Source organism: Tenrec ecaudatus, chromosome 13 (assembly GCF_050624435.1).
Source record: "Tenrec ecaudatus isolate mTenEca1 chromosome 13, mTenEca1.hap1, whole genome shotgun sequence".
NCBI classification, from domain to species: domain Eukaryota; kingdom Metazoa; phylum Chordata; class Mammalia; order Afrosoricida; family Tenrecidae; genus Tenrec; species Tenrec ecaudatus.
This window is the reverse complement of record NC_134542.1, coordinates 32,162,581-32,183,745: the sequence shown is the minus strand read 5'-3', so window position 1 is coordinate 32,183,745 and position 21,165 is coordinate 32,162,581. Positions and strand designations below refer to the sequence as shown.

General features: G+C 41.8%; 1 protein-coding gene across 4 annotated transcripts in view; it reads left to right on the top strand.

Annotated features, from left to right (window-relative positions):
- ADAM23 (ADAM metallopeptidase domain 23) overlaps nt 1–21,165 on the top strand; it is a 189,989-nt gene that overhangs the window by 93,014 nt on the left and 75,810 nt on the right. For all 4 annotated transcript variants that reach the window (XM_075530315.1, XM_075530314.1, XM_075530316.1 and 1 more), the window contains exon 4: nt 10,783–10,846. In XM_075530315.1, coding sequence (XP_075386430.1) covers nt 10,783–10,846 — 64 coding nt within the window. The remainder of the gene's footprint in view (nt 1–10,782; nt 10,847–21,165) is intronic.

The window sequence follows — 21,165 nt, the reverse complement described above, 5'->3', positions numbered from 1 at the left end:
GAATTGTCTGTTCATGTCCTTTGTCCACCTTTTAATTGGATTATTATTTTTTTCTTATTGACGTGTTGCAGAATTCTGTAGATTTTAGTAATGAACCTGTGGTTTCATTTCCAATCTGTGGGCTCTTCTTTTACTCTTTTGATGAAGTCTTTTGGCGTTCATAAGTGTTTTATTTTTAGTAGGTCCTAGTCATCAATTTTGTCTTCCACTGTGTGTACTTTATTATATTTGGTAGTTCATGTATGTCCTGCAGCAGGGCCCTTAAGTTTATCCCATTCTTCCTTGATGTTCTTTATAGCTCTGGAGCTTACATTGATGTCTCTAATCCAGCTTGAGTTCCTTTTCTAGGCATGGGGCAAGGTATGGGTCCTGTTTCATTTTTCTGCAGATGGAGATCTAATTTTTCCAGCATCTTTTGTTGAACAGGGCACCCCTTTCCCATTTAATTTTTTTTTGTTCTTTGTTGAAAATTAGTTACCTGTAGGTGGATGCAGTTATTTCTGGGTTTTCTATCCTGTTCTATTGGTCTGTTTATCTATCATTGTAGCAGTACCAGGATGTTTTAACTACTGTCATGTGTAGTAGTAGGCTTTGAGATTTGGCAGTGCAAGCCCTCTGAGGTAGTTAGTTGATTGTGCCAACCTGGCAAGTAAACACATGTGGGGTTAATTGAAGGGCAGAGGGAAAAATGGCTCGGTGAGCCTTGCCTTTCGAGTTCTCGGGTCTCTTGCTTTCTGATGGTCGGAACAGGGTGTAGCTGTCTTAGTCGGTTCCCTGCTTCAGCTAGCAAGGTTCACTTCCTGCAAGACATCCCCAAGGAAAAGCCATATGGACCTACCCCGATAAAGCCCTGGGTGCTGGAGCAGCCGTGTGGAGACCCCTGCCAATGCTTACACATTCACTGATTCAGTTTTCCTCCTGCAGTCGCCTTCATTGCGTGTGTTTTGTGAAATGGAGGAGGACTTTGTGGATTGGTGTCGGACACATGGGTTAATGTCGGATTTGTGGGCTTGGGCAGCACTGGGTTGGGATGTTTTCTTGATGCGCACTTAACCTTGATATAAAACTCTGTCTTATACATGGTTTTCTGTGGCTTTGTTTCTCTAAAGGACCCAGACTAACACACCCTCTCTTCTCTTTTTGAGAAGTTCTTTGCTTCTCTGGGGCCTCTTCCCTCTTCATAAGAAGTTGGTAATTAGTTTTCCATTTTATTAAAGAATGAAGTTTGAATCAGAATTGTGTTGTATTTGTAGATTGCGTTAGGCAGTATTGACATTTTCACAATATAAAGTTTTCCTATGAAGTGAGGTGTTCTTCCATTTGTGTAGGCCTCTTGATTTCTTGCAACGATGCTCTGTAGTTTCCTTTGTGTAGGCCTTTTGTTTCTTTGGTTAGGTGTAGTCCAAGGTATTTCATCTTTTGTGTGACTGCTGTGAATATTAGTTTCTTGATGTCTTTCCTGAGCTCTTTTTGCTGGTGTCTAAGAACCCACTTATTCTTGCCTGTTAATTTTGTATCCTGCTACTTTACCAAATTGATCTGTTGTTTCCAACAGTCTTTTTTGTGGCTTCCTTGGAGTTTTCTCTCTATAAAATCGCTTCATCTGCAGATAGTGAGAGTTTCATTTCACCTTTGCCCAATTGCATTCCCTTAATTTCTCCCTTGTCTATTGGTTCTGATGAAGACTTCCCAGCATGATGTTGAATATGAGCGGTGACAAAGGGAAACTTGTGTAGTTCCTATTTTCAGGGGGAATGTTTTCAGTTTTTCTCCATTGAGTGTGATATTGGCCATTGAATGTTATTATGTAGCCTACATTATGTTGAGGAATTTTCCTCCGATTTCTGTTTTAATGAGTGTTTTATCAGAAATGTGTTTTGGATATTGTCAAATACTTTTTCTGCATTTATTGATATGATCATGTGGTTCTTATTCCTTACTTTTTTATGCGGCTGATTGCTTTGATTGTTTTTTGAATGTTGGATCATCCTTGCATTCCGGCATGAATTCCACTTGGTCATGATGATTTTTTTTTTTGATATGTTGTTAGAGTCTATTGGCCAGAATTAAAAAAAAAATTTTTTTTTTAGAATGATTGTTTTCTGTGTTCATGAGAGATGTTGGAGTGCAGTTTTCTGTCTTGTGGGGTGAAGGTTATGTTCATTTTATAGAGTGAGTTTGGGAGTTGCTGTTCCTTTCTATGTTCTGGAATGGTCTATGTAGAATTGGTGGCAGCTCTTCCCCGAGTGCTTGGGAGAATTCCCCTGTGAAGCCATCTGGCCCTGGGCTTTTCCTGACTTGCTTTTGAAATGGCTTTCTCTATTTCTTCTTTGGTTATGGGTCTGTTCAGCTTTTCTATATCCACCTATGTTAATTGGGGTAAATAATGTATTTCTAGGCATTTGTCCATTTTTTCTAGATTATCAAACTTCTTGTAGTATGGCGTTTTCCTTTTTGTTTCATTTAGATCTTTTTTGATGTAGCTCTTTTCATCTTTCGTTTTAGATATTTATATCTTCTCTTTCTTTTCCTTTGTAAATTTTGCCAGGGGTTCATCCTTTCAAAAAACCAACTGCTTGCCTTGTTGATTCCCCCCCCCCTTGTTTTTGCTGTTTTCTAATTTGTTTATTTCTGCTCTAATCTTTATGATTTCTTTTCTTCTGTCATCAGAGGAACCATAAGGGTTATGCTTTTATGAATGTACTGGTTTAACATTTCTATTTTTCATTATGCTGATAGTAACTACATATTGCCTTGACATATGTTGTAGGTATAATGACAAAAAGCTTATTTGGCTTGAACAGATAGAACTATGCTGGACCTAATCTGGTTTCTAAAATTTTCTGTAGTTTTGATTTGTATTGTTTGTTTGTACATATTAGGGTGTATCTAATATCAGGTGTCAGGGGCTTAGGGTCATCCTTTTGAAGTTGTGTTATATCTTTTTTTTCATATTTTGGTATATGAAACCCAGGATTGATGAATCTATAGAGATAGAAAATAGAATAAGGGGCTCAGGGGGAGGGGAGTACAGTGGCGGTGGTGGGGAGAAGGGGAGATGAAATCAGGGAGTCCATGTAGAAAAGGAATGTTTGGAAACTGACTGTGGCAGCAAATGTACAGTTCCACTAGATGTGATTGAACTATGGAATGATATGATATATGTATTAATTCCAAAATAACAATTTTTTAAAAAGAGGGCGTGGACTTGGCACTTGATTGCACAAGGCTGGTATATACTTGTAGCTCCTTGGGGTCCAAGACCTTTGCGGTAGTTAGCATTTGTTGTCATTAACAGAATAAATGGAGACCCAGTCAAGAGCATTGATGAGCACCTTATTGAGTGACTGTGTCAGGGTCATTTGTCAGTGATTTGGGTGCTCAGTCCTGAGAGGTGAAGCATGTCCAGCAGACGATAATGCAGCCAGCAAGTCTGCATTATGAACACGCAGTCAGTGGTGGGTGTACCTTCTGTTCTATGCACACCTTGCTTTTTGAATGTTACGTTCACGCAATGTTACCTTCTCTTCCAGTCCCAGTTTGGACACATAGGGAAGTAACATACATGTTTTATGATTGAGAATTGCATTAGGGTATTTACGATACAGACTATTATTTAAGAACAGAGGCTTGTGTGGCAAGAAGCGTATTGCATCGATACCTGACACGCCCACCATCTGAAGGTAAATTTGAGCTCCCATATCTCTGACTGTTGATTCTATCCTCCCCCATAGCTACGTCCTGGTAGGATGACAGAGAAGCGAGTGCTTCCTTAAACTCTCAACAGTGACCATGTCAACCAGTCACAGAGCCGTAAGATAACTGGAGTCGATGGCATATTAACTTGGATAGATCGCATACCACCTTTCAGGTGTCTTTCACCTTGTGGACTGACCTGACTGCTTATGTAGAATGTAGCGGGTGTACCCCACATTTGCCTTTTAAGTAGGGCAACCATGTGCCCCAATTAGCACAGTCCTAGTTTAAATCTGTCATCTCACATAATTATAATATGCTTCTCTTAACTTCCAGTCCCAGTGCTTGTGATCAGTCCTCTAGACTCTTACCTAGTTTTGCCCTCAGGGACTATCCGGCCTCCAAGTTCCCTCAGAAGAGTTCGCTTTGCTTCCAGCAGCCCATTCAGACTTCCTAATGAGAGGTAGACTGGAGTGTCCATACATACGTCCAGTGCGTGTAGATTTTAGAAATAAAAGTATCTTCTAGAAAATGTACATTTGACTTTCTTTATACTGTGAGGTAAGTTATCATTAAGTCACATAGAATAATTTGCTTCCTTCTGATCCAACATAAGGGGGAGTCAAAAATATTGCTACCAGAGTTCTTGTCTGTGCACGCACAGGTTTATTGCAAATGAAAGATTTTTTACAGCTGTCTCTGCCGTCAGTGGATGGCTGTAGACAGGTTCTCTCGGGAATAATACTTGTCTTACTCTCAGTAGGGCGCCTTCTAGAATAAGGTCCAGGCACAACAGTGGCTGCTGAGAGCATCTGCTGGGCCGTTTAAAGGGAAGACAGAAAAGCCACCTCGGAAAGTTCTGGCATCTGTTTTGTTTTGTTTGTGTTTCAAAGGACTGATTCTAATACAAGTTCTCAAAAGGCAGAGGACAATCACGACGTACTAGGCAGTCATCTGATTATGAAGATGCTTTCAGAACATGAACAACGGCCTTGGTGAGAAAGAACAAGATCGGGAAATCTGCATGGAGGGATTTTTCCTCCATCACTTCCGTGTGTGTACTCAGTACATGGGGGCAGCGCGTGCTGGTCGTGAGATTTTTGTTTAGACATCCTGCCCTGTCTACTGCCCTGATCTTGTCCCTTCAGACTTATCTCTCCCGCACACCCATCTTCAAAGAACTTCTAAGCGCATGATTTGAGTCCTTGAGGAGTCCACAGCTGCGGTGTTGATGTGTTGTAAATCGGCGGGCACAGAGTGAGAGAGCTATGGCTGTCGGAAATGTATAGCCTAGATGCAAGCTATCCCAGTAAACAGTGCTTTCACGTTGCGGTAGTTTGGTTTAGTAAGATTTCTCCAAGTATTTTGTACTAATATGTTTTGGCTTGCCCTTGTATATCTTTTTCTGGTAGTCTTCTAAGGCCCTGGGATCTAAGTTGTCTCGCTCTGAAGAATCGAGTTGGCTTCAATAGAACACATCCAACTCTTCCAGACCAGAATTTCCCCCACTTCCAAACGCACATAGTTCTTTCTTTAAGCAGCTGAAGTTATTTCCCCATCCCAAACCCCTCAAAACCTAGAAACCATTCATCTTTCCTGGTTAATAACTTGTTACGGATTCTTGGTAAGCAACTTTCCTGCTTGCTGTGATTATTGGCTTCGCCACATGAACCTTTCTGTAATGGAAGGTGCAAACTTGGAGCTTTGGCCACTTGACTAGTCATATGTCTACTTGACATTAGACATATGAATCTCAAACTCAAAGACAGCAGCATACTATTTGTGTGTAAACAGACACACACACACACACACACACACTTGACTAGTCATATGTCTACTTGACATTAGACATATGAATCTCAAACTCAAAGACAGTAGCATACTATTTGTGTGTAAACACACACACACACACACACACACACACACACACACTACCCGTACAAGACAAAGCTCTCCCATTGCGTGAGTTTTTGTGCCTGGATGTAGAGCAGCTCTGTTTTCATGTGTGCTGATGATGCTGGAATTCCTTTGAACACAGAAGTCTTATATCTGTGTGTTTGTGGTACATCCTGAGATTAGCTGGGATAGGTGAGGCTGTGCTTCAGGAACAAGCATGAAATTGCTAATGTCATAAAGTAACAGCTGATCTTTACCCACAGTCCAGTCTCAGACACGGTAAGTGTCATTTTCAGGCAGCCCCCCTTCAAATCATTACCGACAAACCTAGGCTGCATCCATCCTCTAGCCCTGCCAGCTCAAGGGAGAACACGGATAACCGTTCTGGGAGTTAAACGCTTACCCAAGGGGTGCAGGCATGACCCCCGATATTTTATTATTCAGTGTCCGATCCATTGACCCTGGCCTAACTGCTGAGGAAGCTGCGAAATAGAGGTATCCCATGCCAAGGAGAAGAGGAAATGGTACTGGGTGGATCCAGAGTGTTATTTCTCCACAGTCCCCTTCGTTAAACTGGTTCTTGGCCCATTGACCATGAGCTAACAGTCTCCTCGCGCTCCTCAGCATCTCACAGGTGCTTCCTCCTGTCCTTCATGAGTTGAGTACTTTTACTTCCTCGGGTGCTTACTCACCCGAAGGTGCAGAACGAGTGAGTTCAAGGGTGTTTCTGCATCCCGAGTCTCCCACTCTCTTCCACCTGGCTTTGAGCTGCCAAGTTACCTGCATAAGAAGCGGTGTAGTACCATGGTGTAGAGCTGTTCTGGACCTTAGAAGTCAGGGAGGGTAAAGATACTTCTATCAGAATTTGGGATGTTCAGAGACTCTCAAATCAATTCTCATAGATGCTATTAGGCTGTTCAGACCCAACCACCCTAATGGCCTATCCACAAAGTAAGATAACAAGTTATTCTTGGGACTGGGATTGCCTAGTGGACTGGCATTGGTGTGTCAGAACATGCTGCTTCTAACAGGAATGCTACCAGGGAAACTGCAGAGAGCAGAGGTGGAGGGAAGAACGTGGAGAGCATCCTGCATCAGGATTGTGGAGAGCTCACCTGCAGACCTCCCGAGACTTCACTAGGACCTGCTCGTTTTCTCTGGATGGGGCTGGCGGCACACACAGCAAACTGAGCCATTCCTTTCTTTCTGTGACAGGTGTTTTTTTTTTGTCACATTACCTAGCTGTCTGTTATTTTAACATTAGTTCAAGGCTTTTATAATTAACAAGATTGCATTTTGGTTGAACTTAATTTCACTTTAAGGGAGATGACAAGTAATCTGTGAGATGACTAATCACATACAATTATCTTAACTTACTTTCAGTCTAAGAGAGTCATAGTTTTCATCCTGACTCTCCAGCACACAGCCTGGGACTGAATCTTACAAAATAATAACATATAATAGGAGTTGGTAGATATTTGCTCACTCAGCAAATATTGATCGTTGACCTAGTATGTGCTGGGCATTACGCTAGGGCCTAGGGACCCGAGGAAGGAGCCCTGGTGGCACAGAGGGTTAGACATTGGGCTACTGATCACAAGGTCAGCAGTTTTAACCCATCAGTTGCTTTGTAAGAGAAAGAGTATCATAGAGACTGACAGCCTGGGCTCCACAGGGTATCCAGACTGTTGCTACCCATCAGAATTGCCTCAGTGGCAGGAAGTTAAAGTTTTCTAAGGGACCTCTGATGGGCTGTGGTGAGTACAGGAAATGGTGTCAGGGGAGGCATTATATGGTCAGCTAGGAGGACAGGCTGGATAAATGGGGATGTGGTCATCCGGTAAAAGGTGGAAAATGGAGTGGCCTGGTGATGGACAGGAGACAGAGACGTGTGGCACGGTGATTGTCACGGCCTCCCGGAAAAGTAGCTGTCTGTTAGTCTTTAAGATTCTCAAATGCCAGAAATACTAGAAATAGGTATGTCCATTGGGAAAGAGATGCTTTCAAAGAGGGAAATAGGATAATTAGGGTGACCTTTATCAGATTCGGCGATTCACAATCAGGATGCTATAATTTGCCACTGGAATGAGAAGCAAAAGTAGTAGTCTAAAATAACTCTCCTTTCCACCCCCAGACATGCTCCAGTGACTGCGTGGTTGAGTTTTGAAAATAATACATTATCCGTAGAGAGGGGTGTTAGAACGCACTCAGTGAGCGCTCACTGCCGCTTGGTGTTGGGGAAGCAGCCCCAACAAATGCGACCATCAACAGCCTGCTGATGCATGTTCCTCGTGCGGCAGCTGACTGAGTTGACTAGAAGTAAGGACGTTTCTGCACCCTGCCAGGTAGTCCCGGGTTTACTGAGTTATGCATTGGCATTATGTTTACTATTAGCTTAGAGAACGAGTAAAGATGCACCAATTTAGTGTCAAAAGTAGAATCACTGTGGCTACATTCTTGGTTAGCAGTTTCCAGAGGAAACCAGGTCCCAGGTACTCAGATCTGCTTTCTGTCTGCTGTAAAGATCATCCTTCTGCTCAGACGGGCAACCAGGTAGCATCCATATTCGTGCCTGTGGCACCGGGTGACTCTGGAGGCTGGCTCTCTGTCACCTCTTCCTGAGCCCTTCTCACTGGACAGTTTTAACACCGTATCGGGATGTAGCTCTCCCAATGATGCAAGACTGCTGACTGGGCTCCTTCTGCCCTTGAAGAAGTTGTATGTGTCTGAGTTTATGAATGGGAAACCCACTATGAGGTACAATTATGGTGCACGACAACCCCAGAGCAGGGAGGGTTTGAAACCTTAAAGCAATCACTGGGCTTCCTGTAGAACTTTCGCTTACCTTTTGGCTATTATTGGGATTAAATGAGTTGGTATCTTTCTAGCCGTAGAACCGTGTCTGGGACATGTAGCAAGTGGTTAACAGGTTTGAGTTTCTACTTATTATCCTTACGAGATCGCCTCCCAGTCCAATTCCCTTCGAGTCAGTTCCAGCTCACGGTGACCCGTGTGTCAGTTTAGATCACCAGGCCTTTTGTCCACTGCTCCTCTGGGTGGAGTTAAACTGCCAGCCTGTTGGCGGACAGCCAAAGGCATTACCCGTGTGCACCGCCCAGGGACCTCCCAGTGTTTCCCATACCGTATTAGGAGCACCGTGTTTTTGGAAACCGAGTCATGGGAAACCATAGTGACAGCCACAATGCGCATCATGGAGCATTTACTTGGTGCTAAGTTATTACTCAAGCGCTGCATATCCGTGGTTTCATGCAATCCTCACAGTGTCCCGTGACTTCATACTCTTATCATGTGAGTTTATGTGCTTACCTATGGAAAAGCCGAATTGTGTCATTCACTATGATTCTCAAACCTAAGCAAACCAAACTCGCTGCCCTGGAGTCAATACTGACTCATCGTGACCCCCTTGTGATTTCTGAGACTGTAAATGTTATAGGAGTGGAAAGCCCAGTCTTTCTCCCTCAGAACTGCTGGTGGTTTTGAACTTACAACCCTGAGGAGCGCCTCCCGACTGGTAACCACTGTACCATCAGCGGTCTCGTAGGAAATACTTAGAACTGTCACACACAAAAAAAGAAAAACGTACACTAAGCTAATTGTGTTAAATGAGTAGGTCACTTTAGTATTTTTTAAAACTTTTTATTGTGAATGGGGGTGGTTTACAAAGCAGATCATTCAACAATTTGTGCATATCTGTTTTATCTCCCCCATTGCGGTCACCTCGATTTACCACCACTTGTCTCACCTCCGCCCTGTGTTTTCTGTTTCTGTGTCTCCTTCTGTCTTACCACTCACTTTAGTATTTTTTTAATACATGCTTTGAGTTTTATTCCAGTATCTTCCTATATGATGTGAAAATAAGTGATATTAAAAGCTCAATGTAGATTCTGAGCTTCTTGACCATTTCTGAAGAATATCTGAATAAAATTCATGTTAAAAACATTGTTAAATGCCAAAAACCATAAAGAAGAAACTAAAACAATTTGTTACCCCACAATCCAGCCATTGAGATAGTATTTTGGTATCTCTATATCATCTTATTTCTCTGATTTTTAAAAATAATTAATATAATTTTAAAATACTTTTTAAATGACTCATGTCTCTATCTAAAATTTTTACTCAAGCCATTTAAAATTTATGTTTTATTGTGTTTTTTGTGGAAATTTAAACAGCAAATTAGAATGACTTTTGATGATTTCTACTTAAATTGTTCAGTGATTTTTAGTTACAATTTCCAGGGTGTCAATCTTCTGGCGAATGCTTATATCTATACTAGTGCTCTAGTGTCCCCACTCCTCATCTTCTGATCTTTGCTGTGGAGTAAGTATTGACCTTCTGGCTTCCTATAGATGTTTTTTTAATAGAGCACCATTCTTACAGATAATATGCTTTATTTTGTATGCAATCTGTTTCCCTGAAAGGCTTTGCTTTAAAGTGTAAAGCATATCTTATGACAATACTATCAGGGAGCATGCTAGCTTTTACTGGGACAGTTCATCTTGGATGTTTAAAGACTTGGAATCTGTTTTATGTTTTGTCCCTCATTCTATCAAGGTGCCTCTCTTATGGCCTTACACCACTCATAGTGAACTGAGCCAGATTACAGTTTCAGCCCTGCTTTATTTTAATGAAAAGTCTGTGCTACTTTACTTTGTACTGTTACTTTTTATTAGGAACTAGCAAAGGATAGTCCACTGACCAAGTCTGGCTACATGTGGCTTTGTACAGTCTGCAAGATAAGGAAGACTTTTATATTTTTTAATGTCCAGAAAAAATCCAAGTCAGAATAATACTTCATGGCACATGAGAATGACATGGAATTCAAATTCCAGTGTCCATAAATAAAACCACTGGACTACAGTCGTGCCTGTTCCCTGCTGTTCCTCAGTGATTATGCTTTATGAAAGTTAGCCCCATATTAATTATCATACCAAAGTAACTGCTAAAGAGTGGGTGTGAAGGGAGTTTGCCCTTCGCTTAGGAAAATTGTGACTTTTTAGTGGATGAGGGTGAATTGTTCCTAGACAGTGCTTGACACTCTTGATGAGAACTTCATGATAGTCTGAGGTGGGCTGCAGCTGTTTGTGATTTACCTGCCTCTGACGTCCATTTACTGAACTGACTGTTTAAACCTTCAAGTACAAAAAGCACGCTGTTCTCTTTCCTTTGCAGTGGCCTGCTGTCTTCTGATTATGTGGAGATTCACTATGAAAATGGAAAACCACAGTTCTCTAAGGTACGCTTGATCGTGCATGGAAATGCTGTAGCAAAGGTGTACGAAATCTGCACTTTTCAGTGTACTCTATTGATTTTTTCCCCTGTGCTGCTCTGTTACATAATTGTTCTTGTCTTAAACGTATTAGTAATAATAAATGAGCTTATCGTTGCTGGTAAGTAGCTAATGAAATATCTTTATAATGCTATCAGAGGAACAAAGCTGTGATCAGAACTTGTGGCTATCTTTTTCATTTTTTTAAAGTATTGGAGATGGTTTTCCTGAATTAATGACTGGGGATAACAAAGGAGAGGAGTACTTGTCCATTTTGCAGTTGAATTGGTGTTCTCTCTCATTTCATAATGACTGTTATTTTAGGAGCCACGATACTGTTACTATTCAAATCTCTCAGCATGGAAATTAACTGGGTCGGTGTTAGTTTGATATATACCTGAATAAAATCACTTGTCCCATTTCAATGAGAAGAAATGTCTTAGAAGTTAAAAATGCATGTTTGAGATAGCATAGAGATTCTGTAGCTTCAGGCCAATAAAGACATGCTCATGGTTTGGGGTATACATACAATTTACAGAAGTAAGTTGGTATAAAGAACTATAAAATCCCATGTTAAATAATGTCTTAAAGTAGTATGTATGGGAAAAGCCAGCCTCAGATACACAGAATCTGAAATATAAGACTGAGTGGCTAGTTGAACAACATGTTAGTCCAAATGATGTGTCCAAGGACTCCAGAGGACAAGGGAGAGATAGGGGAAGGAAGATTTAGGGAGAAACCTCTTTTACTTTTCACAACAACCCCGTGAGTGTTATGACTCTTGGCCTACACATGGCGGTGGTCAGGCAGAAAGAGGGCAAATAAACCCGCTGACGCCTCCAAGCATCACGTACAGGTATTGGGGCAGGTGATCTCCTTCACTGGGGGGTTAGCTGTCGTTCTCTTCAGGGAGGACCTATAAGGAGGAAGGGAGTTTAGATGAAAGCATGAGAGTTGTTATTTGTAGGTAAGGAACAGGGTGATTTTCTTCAGCCGGGTGGGGGTGGGGGCTGCGGGGAGAGGGAGGTTGGCGAATCCCTGGCATGCTTACAGAAACAGTCCAAGACTTAGAAAGTCAAGCATAACACTGAGCCTCAGCAGTGTCCCCAGATAACACGGCCACGGGCCAGGATCCAGAGGGAAGCAATGGGGTGACACCTTATTTCATCTCTGTCCAGCGTGCTACCTAGTGCTGTATAAAGGTGGCTGCGTGCATGCGTGGGCTTGCCCAGCGGTACGGCACAGAGCAGGGAGCTTTCCTGTCTGATCGCCTCTCAACAAATATCTGTAGGTGACCCGACTCGTATACGAGCCCGGGGCCACTGCATTTCTTATGATTCATGGCTGTCCAGTGAACAGTAGGCACATTTGCCCTTCCATACGGGTTCCAGCCTTTGCGTTTTGTGACACGGATTTAAAAAAAACTCTGTATCTCCTTCTTGCTCTCCTGCCAGTTCTTGACTTAGGCGGCATCTTTGGGTTATTGAATTCCCCTAAAAGTGAATGCCATGGAAAGTGGGAAGGCAACGGGCCTCCCAGGCGTCTGCACCAACCAATGTTGCTGCCAGCCGTGCCAACACCCGGAGCACTGCGGTTGCTGAGTAATGAGTCTGGAGCGGAGAAGATTGCATGAGAACTTTCACGACTCAGCAAATGAGCCACCTCTGCAGGCTCTGGTAACCTGAGCCAAACTCTTCACTAAGAAGTTCAGTCCATTTTTTTTTTTAGAATCAGAATAGCTAATTGGCCCCTAGAGGTCATTTGAGGTCCCGAAAGGGAGGTTTTGCATTAGTAAGACACTCCAGATCTTGCCTCAGTTGTAACTAAATTTTAAATACAGAATATTGCAGCTCAGGCAGAAGAAGCCACCTGCCCTTGCCTTCCCTGCGACTGTGTTTATCATTTTTCTCACATTTATGATACTTTTCTTCAAACAGCTTTTCAGCCCAAACTTACTCGCTAACTGGATAGTGCAGGATTAATACTAACAGTCTCTTTTTTAATGATGTGTCGATAATTATATACAGTCACATGCTGCATGACGTCCGTTCGGGTATTGTTTCACCATCGTGATTTCATAAGGTTTTGAGAGAGTACAGAAACTCTGACCAGAGGGTGGGGTGTGAATATACACATATGTTTTGATATGCATGTATGTTGTGATATGCACGTATCCATTGCGCCCCAAGCATTAATTTTGACAAAAGCCAACTCTTTGGTATCAAAAGACAAGGAATTAACTGTAACATACACAAACACACACATACATACACACAATATATATGTCTATATTGACTGAGGAAGACTGAAGAAGAATCAATGCATTTGAACTGTGATGCTGGCAGAGAATGTTGAAAGGACCACGGACTGCCAAAAGAACAAACAAATCTATCTTGTATATAAAATGATTGCACTGTCAGGGGATAATAGTGCAGCACATATATATAGCCTATAGTACCTAAAGGAGGAGCCCTGCCGGTGCATGGGGCTGTGAGCCATGTGGTCGGCAGTTCGAAGCCACCAGCAGCTCTTCAGGAGAAAAACTTGGCTTTCTACTACTCTAAATAGTTACAGTCTCTGCAACCCAAAGTGGGTCGCTGTGACTCAGCAGTGAGTTTGGTTTTTTATAGTACATATGTCTTGATGATTATAATAAATGCCTGTGTGTCTGGCATATGTCTGCACTGTAATTTCCATTTAAACATTTACCTTGACTCGTAGGCAGCAGCCTCCAGTGTCATGTGTCATGCATCTCTTGTTGCTGCTGCAGTATTATTATCTTATAATAGTATGTTGCCACCTAGTAATATGTTGTACATTTTTATAGCAAGTATAGGATGCCTACTAGACACTGCAAAACCAGTCCTGGTGCCTGCAGCAGCAAGAGGCAAATGAGAAGCGTTTGGAACTGAAACAAAAGGTTATTAGATAACACAAAGATGGAAAATTAGTGAATGTGATTGTTCATGGTTTAGGATTCTCATAGTTGATAATCATGACAAGCTTCAAAAACAGAAAAAATTCCCCAAGGTAGTAAAGGATAAGCTCCACTGAAAGAAAAAAAGCCAACAAAAATGTGGGCGGGCTCTCGATCCGATGTGGAGAAATTACTAATGCCGGAGAATGAGGACCAGCACACTGGTGATCACTGCTGAGCCCCAAAACAACTATCTTTTTTCAACAACACAAATGACAACTCTATACACGAACTTCACTAAATGGAATATACAGAAATCAAATTGACTACATCTGTAGAAAGCTCAGTATCAGCGTCTGAAGCAGGCCAGAGGCTGACTATGGAGCAGACCACCAATTACTCAGATGTATATTCAGGTTAAAGCTGAAGAAAATTAAAATAAATCTACAAGAGCTGAAATAGAACCTTGAGTCTCTCCCACCTGAGTTTTAAGAACATTTCCAGAACAGAATTGGCACATTGTACACGGACAGAAGACCCAAGGGACTATGGGAGGACATCAAACACATTGTTCATGAAGAAAGCAAAAGACCAGAAATAAAGGAAAGGTCAACGTGGATGTCAGAAAGGATTCTGAAATTTGCTCTTACTTGTTGAGTAGCTAAAGCAAATGGAAGACATAATAACGTCAAAGAGCTGAATAGAAAAATCCAGAGGAAAACTCAAGAAGACAAAGCCAAAGATTATAATGAAATGTGCAAAGACTTAGCATTAGAAAGCCAAAAGTGAAGAACATACTCATCATATCTTAAAGCCAAAAATGAAGAACATACTCATCATATCTTAAAGCCAAAAATGAGGAACATTCTCATCATATCTTAAAGCCAAAAATGAGGAACATTCTCATCATATCTTAAAGCCAAAAATGAGGAACATACTCATCATATCTTAAAGCCAAAAATGAAGAACATACTCATCATATCTTAAAGCCAAAGATGAAGAACATACTCATCATATCTTAAAGTCAAAAATGAGGAACATACTCATCATATCTTAAAGCCAAAATTGAAGAACATTCTCATCATATCTTAAAGTCAAAAATGAGGAACATACTCATCATATCTTAAAGCCAAAATTGAAGAACATACTCATCATATCTTAAAGCCAAAAATGAAGAACATACTCATCATATCTTAAAGCCAAAAATGAAGAACATACTCATCATATCTTAAAGCCAAAAATGAAGAACATAGTCAGCATATCTTAAACTGAAAGAACTCAAGAACAAATTCAAACCTTAATTGCTGTCTTGCTTGAAAGACTATAGGCAAAATATTGACTGGTGCAGAAGCATCCAGAGAAGATGGAAGGAATACAAGAGTCACTTTACCTAGATGAACCAGTCAACACTCCACCATTTGGGGAGGTAGAATATGTGCAAGAACCAATGGTGCTGAAACTGAAGCTGCACTGAAAGATTTTGCCAAAAATAAAGCTCTAGGAATTTATGGAATACAAATTCAAGCATTTCAACAAGTCCATGAAACACCAGAAGCACTGACTTTTCTATGTCAGGAAATTTGGAAGACAGCTACTTGGCTTACACAATGGAAAAGGTCCATATTTGTACCCTTTCCAAAGAAAGGTGACTGAACAGAATGTTCAAATTATAGAACAATATCATTGATAACACATGAAAGTAAAATTTTGCTGAAGACCATCCAGTAACAGCTGTAGCACTACATTGACAGGAAGCTGCCAGAAGTTCAGACTGGATGTGCAACAAAAGATATCATTGCTGATGTCAGATGGATCTTGGCCAGCAGCAGAGAATACCAGAAAGATGTTTACTTGTCTTACATTGACTATGCCAAGGCATTTAATTGTGTGGATCATACAAACTATGGGTAGCCTTAGAAGAATGGGAATGTATTTATTTGGGACTTTTAAATGGATGAAGAGGGAGTTGTGGGGACGGAACAAAGGCACACTTCATGGCTTAAAATCAGGAAAGATGTGTGTGTGTCAGGGTTGTATCCTCTTACCACGCTTATTTAGTCTGGATGCTGAGCAAATAAACAGAGAAACTGGATTGGATGAAGAAGACTAGGAAATCCAGAACACTGAATTTTGTTCTTGTGCAACCCGCACATGGATAAAGAGGCAGTTGTGTGGCATGCGTATGACAGCACCTTGCTTGCTGAAGTGAGGAAGGATTGAGGCACTTGCTGATGAAGATCAAGGGTTGCAGCCTTCAGTATGATTACAGTTCCGTGTGAAGGAAGCTGAAATCCTCACAACTGAACCTATAGATAACATCATGATAAATGGAGTACACATTGTTATGGATTTTGTCTTTGCTTGGTTCCACAATCAATGCTCATGGAAGCAGCAAGCAAGAGATCAAAGACCCATTGTATTGGGTAAATCTGCTGCACAAGATCTTTTCAGAGCAGTGGTTCTCGACCTTCCTAATGCCACGACCCTTTAATACAGTTCCTCATTATTTATCTTTATATGTTTTCAGTGAACACTATAGGTAAGTTTATTTGAGTTTTTTAATCATTTTATTAGGGACTCATACAGCTCTTATCACAATCCATACGTACATCAATTGTGTAAGGCACATTTGTACATTCATTGCCCTCATTATTCTCAAAGCATTTGCTCTCCACTTAAGCCCCTGGCATCAGGCCCTTATTTTTCTCCTCCATCCACACTTCCCTCTCCCTCATGAACCCTTGATAATTTTAAAATTATTATTTTGTCATATTGTGACCTGTCCGACGTCTCTCTCCACCCACTTTTCTGTTGTCCATCCCCCAGGGAGAAGGGTCACATGTAATACAGTCCGTGGTGGTGACCCCCCCCCCAAACCCTAACCATATTTTCGTTGCTACTTCATCACTGTCATTTTGCTACTGTTATGAATCGGGGGACCCCTGTGAAAGGGTCGTCCGACCCCCATAGGGGTCACGACCCACAGGTTGAGAACTGCTACAGAGTGTTGCAAAGCCAAAGATGTCACTTTGAGGACTGAGGTGTGCCTGACCCAAGCCCTGGTATGTTCAGTTGCCTTGTATGTAAGTGACAGTTGGACATAGAACAAGGAAGACTGGAAACGAACCCATGCCTTTCGGTTGTGGTGCTGCGGAAGGATACTAAAGCTACGGCGAACTGCTGAAGGACGAACTGCTGAAGGACGAACGAGTCTGTCTCGGAAGGAAGAAGTACGGTCAGATGCTCCTCAGAAGCCAGGATGGCAAGACTCTGTCTCAGTTCTTTGAGTGGGTTGTCAGGAGTGATCCGTCCCTGGAGAAGGACATCGCACTTGGCAGAGTGGAGGGCCAGCGGAAGAAGCAGGAAGGTGGACTGATGGCCGCGGCTGCAACCGTGGGCTCAGCCGTAGTAACTGTGGTGAGGATGGCCCAGGGCCTGCAGTGATGGGGGCTGTGGTCAGGACAGACACGACAGCACCTAGCAACAACGACAACATGCCTGTCTTGCTACCAGCCAGATGATTTGTAAAAGTAATTTGACAAAACCTGCTAGTTGATAAATTGGAAGTGTTTTAAGATACGCTTATTTATAAACGGTCATTTATATATAGTATCATTCTAAAATTTTTATTCAGAATCTGGAATATGCTGAGGAGGCTTCGAAAAGTCCCTGGGAAAATTTTGTTATTTTTAATTCCATTTTTCCACACACTACTTGAACCCCTATTTGTGAGTTTAGGTCTGTGTAGTTCGTTTCCAAATATTTATCCAGATGATCAGGAGGTGATTGAAAATGCCAGTGCTTGGTCACCATAAGTGTCCAAGTGTATAGTGTTAAAAAGAGCTGGTTAATTGTCCTTAACAGAAACAGGTGAGATAATTACATGGCCACACAGGTGGGAGCAATTTTAAAATAAATCAGAGGATGGATTCTATTGTGTGACTGAAACAGTAGATTCTATTTCCATCAAAATTAGTAGATTCGAGCATTCACTGTCCATGGGTTAATCATGTTCCGGAATCAACACCCCACACTCCAGGCCTCCCCAAATTATCCCCCGAGTCTGAAGGTTGTGATTGCCAGCCACTTTTGTCGGCGTTCTGGGAGAGGCACGCCGTCTCCAGGCTGCACTGTTAGCAGGGGCAGCCAGTGCTTTCCAGGGGATTCCAAGCTTGGTATCGGTGACGTGAAGTTGACTTCAGTTGAGCATGCTCTAAGTAGGACACTTACGTTTCTTCTGACTAGCTAAACACCTGAGTTTTGCTGGATTTCATGAGCTGACCGTTTTGGATCTGAAATGCCGCCCTCCATCCACATGGATGCATACAGACTTGCGTCACGGGACAGAGGAGCCCCTGTTGGTTTTCCTCCCTGCCCTTTGCCTCATCGCAGACCTATGACCCACATGCTGGTCAGCCCATATGGGACAATGTGGTACTGCTCCCGACGTGCACCCCACTACGCCACCAGGGCTCCTCGTTCCTGCTCTTGGCGACCGTCTTTAAAGTTCCTAAGGCTGTAACAGGAGCAGAGCTTCCAATAGGGATTAGGACTCACCCTACAGGGGTCTGACCTCAATAACTGATAAAGCAAAACCCTATTTTCAAACAAGGTCACATCCATAGGTACAAGGGTTGGTACTTCAGCATCTTTTTTGGGTACACAATTCAGCCCGTAAAACAAAGCACCTTCCTTCAGTTTTGGATGCAAGTGAAACAAATTTAGATTTAAGAAAGTCTTGGAAAAATTATATGAGGGAAGAAGACAATTTGTAGCAAAATCTGGAAAATGCCGTATGGGTTTTCTTGGAAAATTACATAAATATGATAGCTACACACTTCAGACATTTCACTTAAGGTAGCTTTTTGGTGTTATACAAAGTGGTAAATAGCTAGTTCGATAGATTGCATACGGTTGGTTTTAGAATCATGTGAAGAGCCTGAAATTCAGTTGCAGAATATTGACCTGAAATTGCTAAGTTGTATGATACCAGCTGACTTTCTAAATACTGCTAATTAATATGCACATAGAGCTTGGTGTTTTACATACAAGCCCATTTTTTATTTACAAAGGTTCTTTTGGATATCTGTGAACAAACTGCTACCGAGTATTAATGAAGTTGTCCTCCACATTTACTCAGCTCGTACTAAAGATCTGTTGCCGCTCCTGAAAGGAGACTGCATGGGTTGAGGTGGGTGGTAGTGGAGTGGTGCTTAAGCACCGCTGTAGGAACTCTGTGGTGATGTTGTGTAAATGTGGCAACGCTAACTGCAAAGTCAGTGGTTCAAAGCCACCAGTCACTCCACGGGCTAATGAGGAGGTGGTCTGATCCTGTAAAGACTGACAAAGCCGTTGGAACCGTACCTACCGGCCACTATTAGAATCAATTAGGTGTCAGTGGGGTTTGTGTTTGTTTTAGAAACAGCCGTCATGCACTGCTCTATTGTTACACATTACAGTTAGTTTACTACCGTATACACTTGAGTATGAGCCGACCTCAGTATCAGCAGAGACACCTAATTTTACCACAAAAACTGCATTAAAAATGTGCTGAAAAACTCGGATGATACACGAGTATATATGGTAAGTGTTCAAAATGATTGGAAATCATCCAGAAAAGTCAAAGTATGTTTAGGATATTCTATTTAAGAAGACAAATATAAAGCACTTGGTTCAATGGTAAAGATTTACTCTGAGGGGCTCTTAAGAATTTCATTATACTTTAATTCAATTTTTCTTTTGAAATCATTTTATTGGGGTTCTTACAGCTCTTCTCACAATTCATCCATCCATCCATTGTGTCAAGCAAATTTGTGCATATGTTTCCATCATCGTTTACAAAACATTTTCATTCTATTTGAGTCCTAGGTCACTGATCTTCATTTTCCCCCTCCCTCCCCACCTTACCTGCCCCATGAACCCTTGATAATTTATCTTTTATTTTCATGTCTTACACTGACTGCTGTCTGCCTTCACCCACTTCTCTGTAGTTCATCCCCCTGGAGGGCGGGGGTGGGTGTTATATGTCGATCATTGGCTCCTCCTTTCTCCCCCCAATTTACCCTTCCCTCCTGTTATTGCTACTCTCATTATTGGTCCTGAGGGGGTTATCTGTCCTGGATTCCCTGTGTTGTGAGCTCTTACCTTTACCAGTGTACATACTCTTGTCTAGCCAGATTTGTAAGATAGAAATGGGGTCATGATAGTGGGGGGAGAGGAAGCATTAAAGAACTAGAGGAAAGTTGTGTTTCTTCAGAGCTGTACTACACCCTGACTGGCTCATCTCTTCCTGGTGACCTTTCTGTGAGGGGATGTCAGCAGACTTTTAAAGTACATATATTTATGCCTGTCCCCTCCCAATAAGCCACTCATCTAAGAGTGAAAGAGTAAGAGAAGAATGAACCCATAAGGGTGAAGAGAGTCAATATTTGAAAGCATCAATGAAATTTTAGAAGATACGAAAGAGAGGGTTGAGGGTGGCGGCTTTGGGTTTCAGTATTTCCTGCTCATCTGCTAAGTTCCATCTGAGAAACCCAAGAAGAACCAGCCCAACTCATGTCCCTGAGCTTGGAAGCATCTGGGATGGAAAGGACCTGGAACAGAGAGCTTTGTCAAAGGTCTTTCAAGTAGTTAAACCCCTGTATTTGGGGAAAAAAAAGGGGGTTTTGAAATGTCTACATTAAGGAAATAATTTCTAAAATAGAATAAATGAAAACAGTATGAGCACTTCATTCTGCAATATATAAGTAAACAACACAAGAAACAATTAAATGAATTAAAATAGTTGTCACAGGTAGAAAGAACGACAGAAAGGAAATGGATGTGTTTTTAAGAAAATATGAAAGGGACTTCATAAAGTTTATGGGAAAATGCCGTGATATTTTCATTCCACTGCTCCGTGAACTTTTTGAACCCCTCGTATAGTCTAATCCATGACTTCCAAATCTACGTTCACCTATTTCTATTTTTAAAATTTTAAACTAACTTTAAAAGGTAAGAAAGCAAATGGCCAGTTTTTATGTAGCTCCCCAAAAGGTAATTATAAATAATAGCTTTGGGGTGGATCTGTCTCCAGCGAGACATAAGATGTTATTCCATTACCACATCTGGTAGGTATTTACTCCCGTGCTTTAAAGATGTATACCTGGCTCACCACTGCCATCACTGTATTATTCCTTACTAGGCCTCTCTCCTGTATTAACCTCAATACATAGCTGCTCATCAGAGAAGATGTCAGTAATTGCTCAATCCTCTCGAGACTCCGTATCCTCCAGAGCAGCTTCTAGGACATTTATCCAAAGTGCACCTTCAAGTCCTTGCATCCCTGCGTTTACTTTTGGCTTGTGGAAGTGCACCTCAGAGGGCAGGG